At 41.0% G+C, this 15,965-nt stretch overlaps 1 protein-coding gene across 2 annotated transcripts in view; it reads left to right on the forward strand.

Annotated features, from left to right (window-relative positions):
* The first annotated feature begins 766 nt into the window (after nucleotides 1-766).
* Nucleotides 767-15,965, forward strand: part of LOC118825190 (collagen alpha-1(XXVI) chain) — a 28,439-nt gene continuing 13,240 nt past the window's right edge. For both annotated transcript variants that reach the window (XM_036595757.1, XM_036595756.1), the window contains exons 1-3: nucleotides 767-1,000; nucleotides 5,674-5,811; nucleotides 6,422-6,525. In XM_036595757.1, coding sequence (XP_036451650.1) covers nucleotides 849-1,000; nucleotides 5,674-5,811; nucleotides 6,422-6,525 — 394 coding nt within the window. In that variant the 5' untranslated portion in view covers nucleotides 767-848. The remainder of the gene's footprint in view (nucleotides 1,001-5,673; nucleotides 5,812-6,421; nucleotides 6,526-15,965) is intronic.

The following is a 15,965-nucleotide window of genomic DNA, read 5'->3' on the forward strand; positions in this document are numbered from 1 at the left end:
GTCAGAAGTTGAAGGAGGATCTGTGCTAAAAGACTTTCCAGAGCAGATTTTATTGTTTTAAATAACAGCTAGCTTAAAGGGGAATCCCACCTGTTTTTCAAAAATCCCCCGTAATTCAGTGTGTGAGCTGTAAACAGAGAGATACAGAGAGATTCAGAGAGGTTTAGTGTGAAATGGTTCAGATGTCTTTACAGTGGTGGTGATAGGAACCAGGGGTCGCCATGACTACAACACAGATATAGACATTTTATTTACTATCCAGAACAACCAGTGAACCTACACGAGTCTTCTGAGTTTATATGGAATGTTGATGATGGAAAATAGTGGAAAATCTGAAATAATACGTTTTCTTTGGGGACTATTTTCCCTCACAGCGCCCTGCATGTATCCCTCCACCATGAATGGAGTTTAAGTTCTCAAAACGATCATAAAACAGTGTCTCAGTCATCAGGCAGTGAATTCATAACCATTTCATGTAGGAACTTTCTGTGAGGGAGCTTTTAGAGGTGGACGTCTGGTTCCTATCACCACCACTGTGAACAGTTCTGACTCGGTAAGTTTATCTAGAACAGAGCGTTTCACACCAAACCGCTCTGAACCGCTCTGATTACATCTTAAGCACTAAATTATACAGATATTTTAGGAAAGAAGAAATCCTGCAGTGGGAGTGGCTAATGCTGTCCTACATGCTGCTTGTGGGGCGTGGCTTGTGAGAATATGGGTGTGAGCCATTCAAGCTCCAAACATGATTCAGTGTTTAGAGAAACTCCTTTTCACTTCTGTTGCTGCTAAAAACACCAAGCACACAAAATCCAGCTCAGACTGGCCGAGCTGCCCCAGTGTGGACGATGCTGCGCGTGTCTCTGAGTTTTTTCTCCATCATCATTTTTGCGCTGGGCCCCTGTAGAGCCTCTGAAGTGATCTATCAGATGCCCAGGATCCGAGTGCAGCAGCTGATGGAGAAACCGTCTGGAGAACCAGGGCAGAGTCTCCTCAGCAGGTAAGAAACAGCAGCCACTTCACACAGTAAGGCTTATTTCTGATGCTACACTCTAAAAAAGATGGTTCTACAAGGGTTCTTTAGTAAAGACTGGTTCTGTATTGAACCACGAACACTCAAAGAACCCTTTGCATGCTTAAAAGGCTCTTTGCACAGTGAAAGTGTTCTTCATGTTGATGGAGAATGGTTCTATATAGCACCAAAAAGTGTTCTTCTATTGTATTCAGGCTTGACATTGTAACAATAGTGGAGAAAAAGGTTCTAGATAGATCCATATAAACATTTTAAAAAGATGGTTCCACAAGGGTTCTTTAGTAAAGGCTGGTTTTATATAGAACCATGAACACTCAAAGATGGTGAAATGGTTCTTCAGATTGATGTAGAAAGGTTCTATATAGCACCAAAAAGTGTTCCTCTATTGTATTTGGACTTGACATTGTACCATTAGTGGAACCTTTTGGTGCTATATAGAACACGTCAAACAAGTTCTATTTTTAAAGAAAAGGTTCTAGATAGATCCATATAAACATTTTAAAAAGATGGTTCCACAAGGGTTCTTTATAGAACCATGAACACTCAAAGAACCCTTTGCATGCTTAAAAGGCTCTTTGCACAGTGAAAGCGTTCTTCACATTGATGGAGAATGGTTCTATATAGCAGCAAAAGTGTTCTATTGTATTCAGGCTTGACATTGTAACAATAGTGGAACCTTTTTGGTGCTATATAGAACACACGTCAAACAAGTTCTGTTTGTTTGTTAGTACCAATATGAATATGTAGGTCAGAAGAACACAGTTAGAGAAACTCTTGGTTCCTGACTCCAGCCATCACGTGGATTTGTTCGGTTTCATCAGCAGCACCTGATTTAATTTAATGAAGTATTGATTAGATAAACTAGTACCAGAGTGGTAAGTGTGATTACTGGAGTTCTTTGAAGAGAGATTAGGAAAGTTTTAAGCTACGATCACAGTCAATCAATCAATCAATCAATCAATCAATGAACCTTTACTAAAACTCTGGGTACATTGTGGTTGACCTATACAATGTAGCTAAGCCTCATTTAAAACACAAGGAGCGAATATAAATCTGTAGCTAGAAAGGGAAAGTTCGTTCACGAACTAAGTTGGCTTGAAAAAGTTAAAACGTTGAAATGGTGGAAGACTGTTGATGGTTGCTAAAGTTTTGGTTGCTAGGGTATCCAAGGCAGTAGCTAAGGTGTTGCTGGGTGGTTGCTATGGTGTCCGAGGTTGTTGCTAAGGTGTTGAGAGGTGGTTGTTATGCTACTAAACACACTTAAATCCCCTGCCACCTTAAATTCAGTGCCACCTCAAATGAAGTTCCACCTTAAATTCAGTGCCACCTTAATTGCAGTGCTACCTACAATGCAGTTCACCCTTAAATTCACTGGCATCTTAAATTAAGTGCTACCTTAAATTCAGTGCCACATTAAATGAAGTTCCACCTTAAATTCACTGATACCTTAAATTCACTTCCAACTTAAATTCAGTTCCACCTTAAATGCAGTGCCGCCTTAAATTTACTGATACCTTAAATTCACTGCCACCTTAAACTCAGGGGTATATAAATCTGTGATAATAAAAGTATAACACAGAAAGTGAAATAAAGTACAAACCCAATTCCAAAAAAATTGACAGCATGTGAAATGCGAATAAAAACAGATTGCAGCGATTATGAAATCCCTTTGACGTATTTAAATGAAAGCAGCGCAAAGAAAGGATATGTAATGTTTTATCTTGTTAACTTCATAGTTTTTGTAAATATATGCTCATTCTGAAATTGATGCATGCAACACATTCCAGAAAAGTTGGAACAGGAGCAGTTTGAGACTAGGAACATTGTGAAATATTAAAAAAAAAAAACATTTTAAAAGAGGTGATGTAATTATGCTTATAAAAGAAGCATCCAGGAAAGGCTGAGTCCTTTATGAGCGAGGATGTTTTAAGTCTCACCACTTTGCCCAAAAATGCATCAGCAAATAGTCCAGCTGTTTACAAACATTGTTCCTCAATGAGAGTTTGTAAGGATTTTAGGTGTTTCATTGTCTACAGTGCATATTATCATCAAAAGATACAAGGATTCCAGAGAAATCTCTGTGCATACAAAGGCCAAAAAGCACAGCTGAATGCCCGGGACAGTCAATTCCTCAGATGGCACCACTTTAAAACCCAGCACTGTTATGATGACTATCACGGCCTCAAGGATACTGTAGTACTGGCAGAAGAAGAAACACAGGGACCCTGACAGTGACCCCCTCACACACAAAACCCAAATCTCCCTACACTAAATAATAAAAGCAACACATACACATAACTACAGGGAGATTCACTCAAAAGAGGCCCCGAATATTCTGTAATAACTCTCTCTAGGACGAAGCAATCTGAACGAAACAACATGCAATGTGCTCCTTAGTATGTGGAGCTGTGAACAAGCCAGGATGTCCCTGCATCGGAGCGATGAAGCAGGCGCTGGACAGCCGTCGCAACGTTTAACCTCTCTAATACTAGCTGATACATTCAGGAACATGGAGCACCACGTTGAAATGTGTCTGGCAGAAAACAGAGATCACTTCCAGCATCACATGTAATGCAGTCGATTACACATACGTCAAGGTATGTAGTGTATTTTTTTGGTTCGGATTACTTTATCCTAACGGGAGTTACAGCAGAATATTCGGGGCCTCTTTCAAATGAATCTCCCTGTATAACCAACAGACAACAATAAACAGTCCATTGTTGGAGGGTGTGTGCTACCATGAGCTTTTGCTTGTGGTTTTCTGCATAGCCATGCCTCCAAAGTCTCTGGCGCCAACCAGCAGCGGAATGCTACAATACTTTGACAAACTGTTGTAAATAAAGTGAACACTTATTGTTGTATCAATAATTCAAGTTTAGACTGTACTCCACACAGTGGAGGTCAACAACGTCCAGAAACACAGCCGACTTCTCTGGGCTCAAGCCCATCTGAAATGGACTGATGCTTAATGGAAACATGTGTTGGGGTCTGACGAGTCAACCTTTCAGATTGTTTGTGGAAATGATGGACATTGCGTTCTTCAGGCCAAAGAAAAGGACCATCCAGACTGTTACCAGTGTAAAGTTCTAAATCCAGCGTCTGTCATTATGTGTGGAGGGGTAATAGTGAGTAACCTGCACATCTGTGAAAGCATCATTAACACTGAACACATTTTGGAGCAGCATATGCCGCCTTTTAGACGCCGTCTTTTTCAGGGACGTCCAAGATTATTTCAACATGGCAACACCAAGAAACTTTCTGCACGTGTTACAGCAGCATGGCTGTGTAATCAGAGAGTGCGGGTGCTAGACTGACCTGTCTGTCTCCGATTCAAAATGTGTGGTGCATTATAAAGTGCAAAATCTATAAAAAACTAGAAAAGTGCATCTCCTGAAGAAAATGCAGAGCAATTCCGCAGCTTAAGCAACTCATAGATGGCTGCTAGGGTTTTGCCTGATGTTTACAATGGTATTTTAGGTGGTTGCTAAAGTGCTGCTATCTGGTTGCTATGGTATCTTTGCTATCGTTGCTAAGGTGTTGCTAGGTGGTTGCTGTAGTATCCATGGTGGTTGCAATAATATCCTAGGTGGTTGTTTGTGGGTTGCTAAGTGGTTGCTATGGTATCTCAGGTGGTTGCTAGGGTGTCGCTATGCTGTCTCAAGGGGTTGCTAAGGTGTTGGAAAGCGATTGATATGCTATATCAAGTGGTTGCTAAGGTGTTGCTATGGAATCCCAGGTGGTTGCTAAGGTTTTGCTAGGCTATCTCTATGCTGTCTTGTTCAACCCAACTTAAGAATACTTGGCTTCCATGAGGAAATAGTTAATCAAAAACATTGACATACATTATATACTGTATCGTTACTTATTGTGTTAATATTGTTTTTAATTATTATAATATTTCTATTTTTATGAGCAAATAAGCTCTTACTTCCCAGATAAACAGCTTTTTGAATCTAATGTTCTGCCTAAAACTATTGCACTATTGCAATAAGAATAAGTTTTTTCTTGCTGTTTAGTCAAAACATGACACATTCAACACAATTTACACCCACACCTGCAGTGCAAATGCGGTTATAGCGGGAAATCTCACAAAGAGCAGGACAGAATCATTCACATGCTACAGGACAGCACTAAACTGGACACTGCTGAGTTGCCGACTGAATACAGAGTTTGTAGAAGTAAAAGTGTTTTTTGAGGCATGTTCTGTGGCCTGATATGGCCAAAGTTGAGCTCCTCTGTAGGGAAAGGAGATGCTGAGGGAATGAGGTCAAGTTTATTTATAGAGCACATTTATAAACAACTAATGTTGACCAAAGTGCAGCGTGACTGAATAAAATGCTGCTCTTCAGTGCACGTTAACAGATAACATGGTGTCATAAACCACATAATCAAGTCTATTAAAGAGGGCTGAACAACTTGAGCCGCTGATTTAGGCTTACAGTTAGCACCATGCTAATTGGTGGGGTTTAATCTGCCATTACTTGTTAGCTATATTGGCCTCATAGCTGCAGTGCTACAACTAAAGAACCAAACTTCAGACACCAAGCATGTCTTGGCTGATGGGTTACATTTGTTTTTAATGGGGAAGACTGTACAGTTCCTTTGTGTGCTGAACTTTCTCTTTAATCGATGTTTCCCAGTCCGTCTGAGTTCAGGAACAGGTGCCAGTTCACTGTATGGAAGGCGGTTTCCTGTCAGACGCACAACGGGACGGAGACTGTGGTCCAGCGGCGCTTCCAAACCTGCCGATGGCCCGGGCCGTGCCAAAACCTCATCAGGTAAAGAGAAAAACTGATTTTCATAAAGCAGTGTTTTATTTTGTAGATGCACATTGGTTACATTTATTATCATATATATATATATACACCCGCCTTGTGCTTCCACTAACTGGCCACTTTATTAGAAACACCAACCTTGTGCTTCCACTAACTGGCCACTTTATTAGAAACACCCACCTTTTGCTTCCACTCACTGGCCACTTTATTAGAAACACCTACCTTGTGCTTCCACTAACTGGCCACTTTATTAGAAACACCCACATTGTGCTTCCACTAATTGGCCACTTTATTAGAAACACCTACCTTGTGCTTCCACTAACTGGCCACTTTATTAGAAACACCCACCTTTTGCTTCCACTCACTGGCCACTTTATTAGAAACACCTACCTTGTGCTTCCACTAACTGGCCACTTTATTAGAAACACCCACATTGTGCTTCCACTAACTGGCCAGTTTTTTTAGAAACACCTACCTTGTGCTTCTACTAACTGGCCACTTTATCAGAAACACCCACACTGTGCTTCCACGAACTGGCCACTTTATTAGAAACACCCACCTTGTGCTTCTACTAACTGGCCACTTTATTAGAAACACCTATCTTGTGTGTTAGCTACAGGACGCTGGTCAGACCCTCATACAGAGTGACCTACAGACTGGTCACTGCACTGGAGTGGCGATGCTGTCCAGGTTTCCATGGCGACGACTGTAGAGAAGGTGAGCAGCTTCATCAGAAACTGATTAAAAAGCAGGTTAAGGTGTGTGTGTGTGTGTGTGTGTGAGTGAGGTGTGTGCATAAGTTTAGGCCCCCTTTTACCTTTTCATAACCTAATATTTAAAACAGGATCATAAAATAAAAAGGCTAGAGTGTCTGAAGTTAATACTTCTTAAAAAACTTAAAAAACATGATCACAAAGGAGTTTGGTACAATTATGTTCCCTAACTAAAGGTACTGAAGACATGCTCTTGAGGGTTCCACCCTAGTGACAGTTTAGTACTTTTTTCTGAGAGTGTAGGTCATCTTGCATGCACACAGTGCTTAAGATCCAACCACAGATTTTCAGGAGTATTCAATCTGGCGATGCTGAAGGCCATTTCAGAAAGTACTCGTTCTTTTCGCTTAAAAATCAACAAAATGTCTAGTTTGACCAGGAGTGCAAAATCCTTATCAATTCGACCTAATGAGAAACTCCAGCACACAAAGTTCACACCAAGAGTCTGTCCTACAGTTTCTCATTAGGCTGAATGAATAACCGACTCTAAATGTAGGTATTGTGATATAAACTGAGTCTGTTCTACAGTTTCTCATTAGGCTGAATGAATAACTGACTCTAAATGTAGGTATTGTGATATAAACTGAGTCTGTTCTACAGTTTCTCATTAGGCTGAATGAATAACTGACTCTAAATGTAGGTATTGTGATATAAACTGAGTCTGTTCTACAGTTTCTCATTAGGTTGGAGTGTGTGTGATGTCTGTGGTTTGTCTGAGTCTGCAGTGTAAATCACTCTTATTGATGATTAGTGAGTTCGGGAAGTGTTTTCTGTCTCTGTCTGGGTTGTTGTTCCAGTAAGATTAAATCAGTGCAGGCAACAGTGATGTGGTCAGAATGTCAGAAGAGAAGTGACCCGATCAGTCGGACTGGCGGAGGCATTTTGTCTCCCTGCTGAAAAAAGACCATTAGAACCGTTTGGATTAAAACCTGATGGTTTTGCTTTCTGATGGGATTTAGAGACCACTAGTTTCCTGTAGGACACCTTTAGATCTCATTAGGAAACCATCAAATGCATCTGGAATCAGTTCCCAGACCCCTGTTTCATACGAAAATCTGATATTTGATATTTGGGAATATATCGCTGCTGTCGGAACAAAACCTTGTATCTCCATTTTGTCGTTTTTCAGTTTTTGACATGATTTGAACATGTCTGTTCTTTATATTGTGTGTAATTTTCATGATGAATGGACCAAAAGAAACGACCCAAAATTACTTGGAAAAACATCTGGTTCCATTGGCTTACATTAAGCAACAGGTGGTTGCTAAGGTGTAGCACATTTCTTTCTCCTGTAAAGTTACCATTTTGGAGAAACAAGGTTTTCTTCCAACAACAGCGATATGTAGGGGTCAGTATATTGTAGGGGGCAGATGTGCACTGGAGGTTAGGGAACCAGCCTTGTGACCAGAAGGTCGCTGGTTCGATCCCCTGAGCAGACAGTACATGACTGAAGTGCCCTTGAGCAAGACACCTAACCCCCAACTGCTCCCCGGGCGCCGTGGTTAGGACTGCCCACTGCTCCGGGCAAGTGTGCTCACTGCCCCCTAGTGTGTGTGTTCACTAGTGTGTATGTGGTGTTTCACTGCACTGATGGGTTAAAATACGGAGGTGAAATTTCCCCGCTGTGGGATTAATAAGGGTCGCTTAATATGTGTTTGAAAAATATGACAAATGTTAGCATATATGTGTTTCCCTTATATATCCAGCTAATATAAGTCACATAAGGACATATATGTGACATTTATGCCATTTTATTTGAAATGGGCCATTTTCAAAAATGGTGCATACATTTCAACCATTTATCGGCATATACAAACATATATGTGTAACACGTATATTTACCAATATATGATAGAAAACATTAATATATGGATCACATATATTGCTAATATACGTTAGCTTATGTTATATAATATCAAATCAAATCAAATCAAATTTATTTGTATAGCGCTTTTTACAACTGATGTTGTCACAAAGCAGCTTCACAGAAATCCGTTTAGAACAAAGTTTCAACATGAAATGTAAATCCTCCAGGTGAGCAAGCCAGGGGCGACAGTGGCCAGGAAAAACTCCCTCAGTTGAGGAAGAAACCTTGGGAGGAACCAAGGCTCACATGGGGGGACCCATCCTCCTCTGGTCAAACTACGTACAAAATTATTATTCTACTAATATTAATAGTAATAGTAGTAATAGTTAGGAGACTTCAGTGTAGAGTGGGCAGCCAGTCCAAGGCAGGTGGCGGTGACTGGGTTGTGGGTAACTGGTCTGAAGCGGGTAGCCGGAGAGCTCTACAAACAATCATCCAGCAGTGTCCGGCCGGACAGGTGAGCAGTCGTTTTCTCGGAAGAAAGGTAGGGAAATGGAGTTAGTTTAGTTCTGTATGGGTGTATGTATAGTAGTATGTAAAACATTTCCAGAGTGTGGCTAACGACTCCGGCAGATCTGACTATAACAGCTTAACTAAAAGGAGAGAACCAAAAGGGCACACAGACACGGGAGCACCCTGAAACAATCTGGCATTCCTCCGCTCCACCGTCCACAAACCTGAGTGATCGCGTGTGAGCGGCAGGACGACAGCACCAGCGTCTCAGTTTACTATAATTCCCTGCGTCCATGGACCCCTGGATCTGCTGCCTTTATCCAAGGGGAAACATTAGCTACCAAAAGCTAAACTAAACAAATGAGTTTTCAGCCTAGATTTGAATATTGCGACTGAGTCTGAGTCCCGAACATTTTCTGGAAGATCATTCCAGAGTTTGGGGGCTTTATAAGAAAAGGCTCTTCCCCCAGATGAAGCCTTCTGAATTCTGGGAACTATTAAAAAGCCAGCACTCTGTGATCTGAGTAATCGTGGTGGCTCGTAAAGGGAAATAAGGTCTTGCAGGTACTCAGGAGCCCATGTAGGGCTTTATACGTCAATAAAAGAATTTTGTAATCAATACGGAATTTAACAGGCAGCCAATGGAGTGATGATAGAACTGGACTGATATGATCAAATTTTCTAGTTTTAGTGAGAACCCCGGCTGCAGCATTTTGAACTAGTTGAAGTTTACTTAAATTCCTGCTGGTGCATCCTGACAGTAATGCGTTACAGTAATCTAGCCTTGAGGTAATAAAGGCATGTACTAATGTTTCTGCATCGTGCAGCGATAAGGCATTTCTTATTCTGGCGATGTTGCGAAGATGTACAAAAGCTGTCCTAGTGATGCTGCCTATGTGTTGATCAAATGATAAATCTGGATCGAGTATTACACCAAGATTTTTTGCTGCTGAACCTGGTATAACTGGAAAGTCAGCGAGATTTAAAGTTAAATCTGATAATTTATTTCTTGCCACTTTTGGACCCAGAAGGAGAACCTCTGTTTTGTTACTGTTTAGGAGGAGGAAGTTACGCGACATCCAGCCCTTCACATCTTTTACACAGTCCTCTATTTTCTTTAACCTGTATTTGTCATCAGGCTTGGCTGATATGTACAGTTGCGTATCGTCTGCGTAACAGTGAAAGTTAATGCCATGGCTACTTATAACTGTGCCTAACGGTAACATGTATAATGTAAATAATAATGGTCCTAAAATAGAGCCTTCCAGATCTTACTTGTGAATAATTGGAAGATAAGTCATTTACCTTTACGAACTGATAACGTTCCGTTAAGTAAGATTTGAACCACGATAGGGCGGTCCCTGTGATTCCAACCATGTTTTCTAACCTTTCAAGGAGAATATTGTGGTCTATCGTATCGAAAGCTGCGCTGAGGTCAAGTAGCACTAACAGGGATACGTAGCCTTGATCAGAGGCAAGAAGAAGATCATTTGTTATCTTAACTAGAGCTGTCTCAGTGCTGTGATGTGGCCTGAATCCAGATTGGAATTTCTCAAATATGTGGTTCTTATGTAGATATGAACTAAGTTGCTGGGCTACAGCTTTTTCTAAGATCTTAGATATAAATGGCAGGTTAGATATAGGCCTGTAATTAGACAATACACTAGCATCAAGGTTTGGTTTCTTGATCAGGGGCTTAATAACTGCTAGTTTAAAAGCTCTGGGTACATGGCCCAGGCTAAGGGACGAGTTTACTATAGTTAAAAGAGGATTAATGATAACTGGTAGTACTTCTTTGAGTAATTTTGAGGGGATTGCATCAAGTGTGCAGGTTGTACACTTTGCAGAGGAGATAATCTTCTCTAGTTCTGGCTGTGGGAGTGGGTAGAAATTTTCAAGCCTTTCTTCTGCAGCTATGTTATGTTTTATATCAGCCATGTCAGATGACAGCCAAGTTGGATTTAATACTGTGGGTTGAATTTGTTGTCTAATATTTTCGATTTTATTATTAAAAAAGTCCATAAAAACTTCACTGGTGAGGGTCGCCGGAATTTGTGGTTCAGTACCTGCCTGATTTTTTGTAATTCTAGAGATCACACTAAACAGTACTCTAGGATTATTTTTATTGTTCTCGATCAGCGAGGCCAGATATGCTGAGCGAGCTTTAGTGAGAGCATTTCTATACTCTATAAGGCTGTCCTTCCAGGCCAAGTGGAACACTTCCAGCTTGGTTGATCGCCATTTCCGCTCTAGTTTCCGTACTGTTTGTTTTAAGGTACGGGTTTTATCATCGTACCATGGGGCGAGCTTTTTCTGTCTTATCCTTTTGATTTTTAGTGGCGCCACATTTTCTAAAGTAGATCGGAAGGTCTTTTCTAAATAGTCGGTTAATACATCTAGCTCCATTGGGTCTGATGGAGTGGAGACTAGGGTTGTTAGTACTGGGAGGTTTTCTATGAATTTTAGGGCGGTAAGTGGTTTTATTGCGCGCTTTGCAGAATAGCGAGGGGACGTACATGTATTATGGCTAAGACGTAGCTCATAAGAGATTAGGTAATGGTCGGAGATTACTGAGGTTTGGGGTAAGATATTAAGCCTGTCTATGTTAAGTCCGAGTGTCAGAACTAGATCTAAAGTGTGACTACAGTAGTGTGTAGGCCCTGTTACATTTTGGGTGATACCAACAGAGTCTAGGATTGAAGTAAACGCCTTTTTTAGTGGGTCATCTGCCTTCTCAAAATGGACATTAAAATCTCCTACAATCATTACTTTATCATTGCACACAGCTAGGTTTGCAGCGAAATCACTAAATTCTTTTAGAAATTCTGAGTAGGGTCCTGGTGGTCTATAAATGTTAAATAATGAAAATGCCTTCTTTTTTGTGTCCGGATTAGTAACGTTGATGGAGAGAACCTCAAAAGAAGTGAAGATGTCACATTGTTTCTGACTGATATCTAGAGTATTCTGGTAGATTACACATAATCCACCTCCTTTGCCTGATAATCGTGGGCTGTGTACATAATTATAGCCCATGGGGGTGGCTTCATTTAGTGCTGAATAATCATCCTGTCTAACCCATGTTTCAGTAAGACAAAAAAACGTCAAATTTATGATCACTTATAAATTCATTTATGATTACTGCTTTTGAGTTTAGTGATCTTATATTGAGTAACCCAAATTTTAGAGTTGAGGTGTTGCTGCTATCATCTGAATATGATTTAATATTGATCAGGTTGTCGAAACGGGCTGATTGAGTTATTCTACGTTTAGATTTAGATTTAATTCGGGGCAGAGACACAGTCTCAATACAGTGGAACCTAGGTGACGCAACTGGTCTGACGCAACTGGTGCTAATAATCGTCTTATTCTCAGTGCTAACACTAGCATTATGAGCTGTAGCGTTTCTATCTTTGCCGCTACTTACGTGGCCTTCGCTGTGTAGTCAGTGGATGGCCCTCTCGATGTTCCGTGAGAGAACATCAGATCCTACCTGACTAGGGTGGAGGCCGTCCCTCCGGAAGAGCGCCGGCTGTTCCCAAAAGTAATAGAAGGTTTTTTTTTAATTGAGTGCATGCTTCTGATGTACTTCTTTTAGATTTTTTGCTTTTAAAAATCTTTCAGTGTATATATCAGATTTACATATGGGGCTAAATATATGGGGCTATAAATATATATCTCTATATATGTGTCTATATATATGTGTCTATATATATGTCTGTATATATATATATTGTATATATATATATATACAACACATCAACAACACACATTCTCCATCAATCTGAAGAACGATTTTACCATGCAGAGAACTGTTTAAGCATGGAAATGGTTCTCTGAGTGTTCAAGGTGTTGCTAGGTGGTTGCTAGGGTGTTGCTAGGGTGTTGCTAGGTGGCTTCTATGGTATTCCAGGTGGTTGCTAGGGTGTAGCACCATTTTTCTTTACTACTACTTTACTGAAGAATCATCTCTTTTGTGTGGTGTTTGCTGATTTGGGAGAGTATTTTATGCTCCAACATTGTAGACCTTCACCCAGAGACTCTCCTCATCAGCCCCAGCAGCTCCATCTCAGTTATGAAGGAAGATAATAAAGTCCTAAGCTCTGCTGACGAGGCTGAGAGTCACCCAGCCTGCGGTGATCTGTGCACTGAGGCATTTCAGGGATGTGTTGTGTTTTAGGAATGTAGTGTCGCCGTATACAGACGACACATCAGAGATTAGCTCGCTCTATCAGAAGATGCCAATGTGATGATGATATTAGCTAGTTATGCTAATGCGCTCCAGATGGAGGAGAGGTTTTATGTTGTGTGTTAACTTTTAAACTCTTATTGCTGGCCTGACTGAACTTCCACAGGATCTAAGAAGTGGTTTGGATGTTAATCCGTGTTTATTAGCACATAATGCAGTCAGTGTATCACTGCAGAAGCGATGAACATTAGCTCACAGTTTACTTTAAGTGGCTGACAGTCATTCGTTTGCTTCATTTCTATGGTGTAGTCTTGGTCTACTGGTCTGATTGATGAGCTGTAAATGTTGAATCAGTAAAACTATCAGCTATCATAAACAACATCATAAGAACTTGGTTTTGTTTGGAGGGACTGTATTTCTACTACATTTAGGATTTCGACTACATCTAGGCCAGTGTGGCCAGATTGGGCGGGTTAATGCCTAATTGCTAAGATGTTGCTAGTTGGTTGCTAGGTGGTTTCTATGGTATCCCAGCTGGTTGCTAAGGTGTTGCTAGGTGGTTGCTAAGGTGTTGCTAAGTGGTTACTAGGGTGTTGCTAGGTGGTTTCTATGGTATCCCAGGTGGTTGCTAAGGTGTTGCTAGGTGGCTGCTAATGTGTTGCTAGGTGGTTCCTGTGGTATCCCAGGTGGTTGTTAGGGTGTTGCTAGGTGGTTCCTTTGGTATCCCAGGTGGTTGCTAAGGTGTTGCTAAGTGTTTGCTAAAGTGTTGCTAAGTGGTTGCTAGGGTGTTGCTAGATGGTTGCTAAGGTGTTGCTTATTTAAGCATATTTAAGAGAAAATGGCACAGAAGCCTCAACAGCTAAATCTAATCTCAGCTGTGTGAGTCAGTGAGTCACTCTTCACCTTTATTCCAGCTTCCATTCTTTTCAGGAGCCTCACTTTCAGTTCCTCAAAGAATCTGCAGACACACCTCCAAAGTTCAGTCTTAGAAGTTTAGCATTTTCTGCTTCTTGCAAGCCAAATAGATACATTTGTACTTAATTGCCGTTTTGACTGGGAAATAAATACATGAGTTGCCTCTGGTTTTGCACAGTGCTGTATTGTCCTTAGAAACCCAGCACACACATGGACATGTGAATATGAGCGCTGTATCGGAGCTCTCTGTGATCTCTGTATGTGAACGCACTCCCTCCCCCCAGTGTTTTTATCCAGAGCGTGGAAGATCTGGGGTTTTCCCATGACTGATACGGGAATATGCGCTTTAATGTCCTCTGATTCTCCTAATGCATGAGCTCACCTCGTTTCTGTGGCGTGAATCAGATGCAGATGGATCCTACAGCAGTAGTTTGGGTCAAATTGACCTCTTCAGGCTCCGCCCACAAATGTGTTCTATCATAGCTACTGTTGTGAAGTGGAACAAGCTTTACAGAAACACTGATAAAAAATCCTATTCAACCAAATGAGAAAATAGGGCTACATAAAGACGACTTTACAATGCTACATTATGCGGGAGTTCGAATGCCGGTGATGCCACAGCCATCCGTAAGTGGTGGTCTTAGAGATCATAACTGTCCTCTCTCTCTCTGGGTGGGTAGGGTGGTCCTCCCTCTCCCCCCATCTCTCAGAACAATGCTAGCCAGTGTGGTCATCTGTTAGCTGACATAATAAAATTAGCAGTTAGCTTTCTCCTCCAAGCATGTTGAACTGTACCGTATATATCCATGCCTAGATGCCGTGTTGTCTGTTGTTCTCTATCTGAGGCGATACGTCTGCACGTCCGCCATGTTGGAGAGGTCAAGATCCGCTTGTGTACAAATTCACTTGTATTGAGAGACGAAGAGTCTCAGGATTAAATAGGCCACAACTTCCCTATTACTCAACCGATTTTCACCAAATCTGATTTATTATAATCCTCAGACACAGATTAATCTAGTCTGCACAGATCTGCTCTCGGTAGCTTTTATTACTTTAATCACTGATCATGATAATTAGCTGTCCGGACCAGCGGAAAAGTGTTCAATCTGCACCTGACGTTAAAAACCGAGTTTAGCGCAAAACACAATCAGACACATCAGCAAATCCATCAATGAGTGAATCTCTTCTGATATTAATACACATACAAATAAAATAAACCCCCAAAACACAGTAAGAAGGACGAAGCTGAAGTTGGCTTCCTATTCGCCAGCTTCTTGTTCGAGTTTTCCTGTTCCACCTTAACTGGTGCAGCAGTTACATTCTGGAGCCTGAAGCTGCAACATTTAAGGTGGAACGGGAAAATTTGAACAAGAAGCTGGCGAATAGGAAGCTCACTTCAGCTTTGTGTAAGAAGGTGCTAAGGATAATCCATTATGAATATCTACACGGATTAAGAAATGCTAGGCTATAACTTATCACTACAAGCTTTAACCATCACTGTAAATAAATAACTACTACATAAAGTTAAGATCCTGAATAGACTATTAAATGAAATGAGCTTAATATAAAACCAGAGGAAAAACAATCACATCAGCAGGTTCTCTGTGCCTCATTAACCACACGACCATATCTACATAATCACTGCGTTCCCTCTTTTGTATAATCCTATCCCACTTTCTGAGTGTGATATTCCTGAAATAGTGTAATTTTGGACAGGATCTTTCTTAAACTGCCGCTCTGTAATGGTACTGAATGCAGTCCAGCAGCGATGTTGACCTCTCCAAAATGGCGGCGCCATTGATGTGTCTGACGAGACCCAACACGGCATGTAGGTATGTGTATCTGTGAGCTGTACAATGACATGTTAGCAACTGTCCATTTTAAAGTATTGCCTACTGGCAAACTGACTTAATTGCATGTATTTTTATAACTTGAAAAAACACTGCTTGTTTCAGTACATTTG

This window comes from Colossoma macropomum, unplaced genomic scaffold (genome assembly GCF_904425465.1).
Source record: "Colossoma macropomum unplaced genomic scaffold, Colossoma_macropomum, whole genome shotgun sequence".
NCBI lineage: Eukaryota > Metazoa > Chordata > Actinopteri > Characiformes > Serrasalmidae > Colossoma > Colossoma macropomum.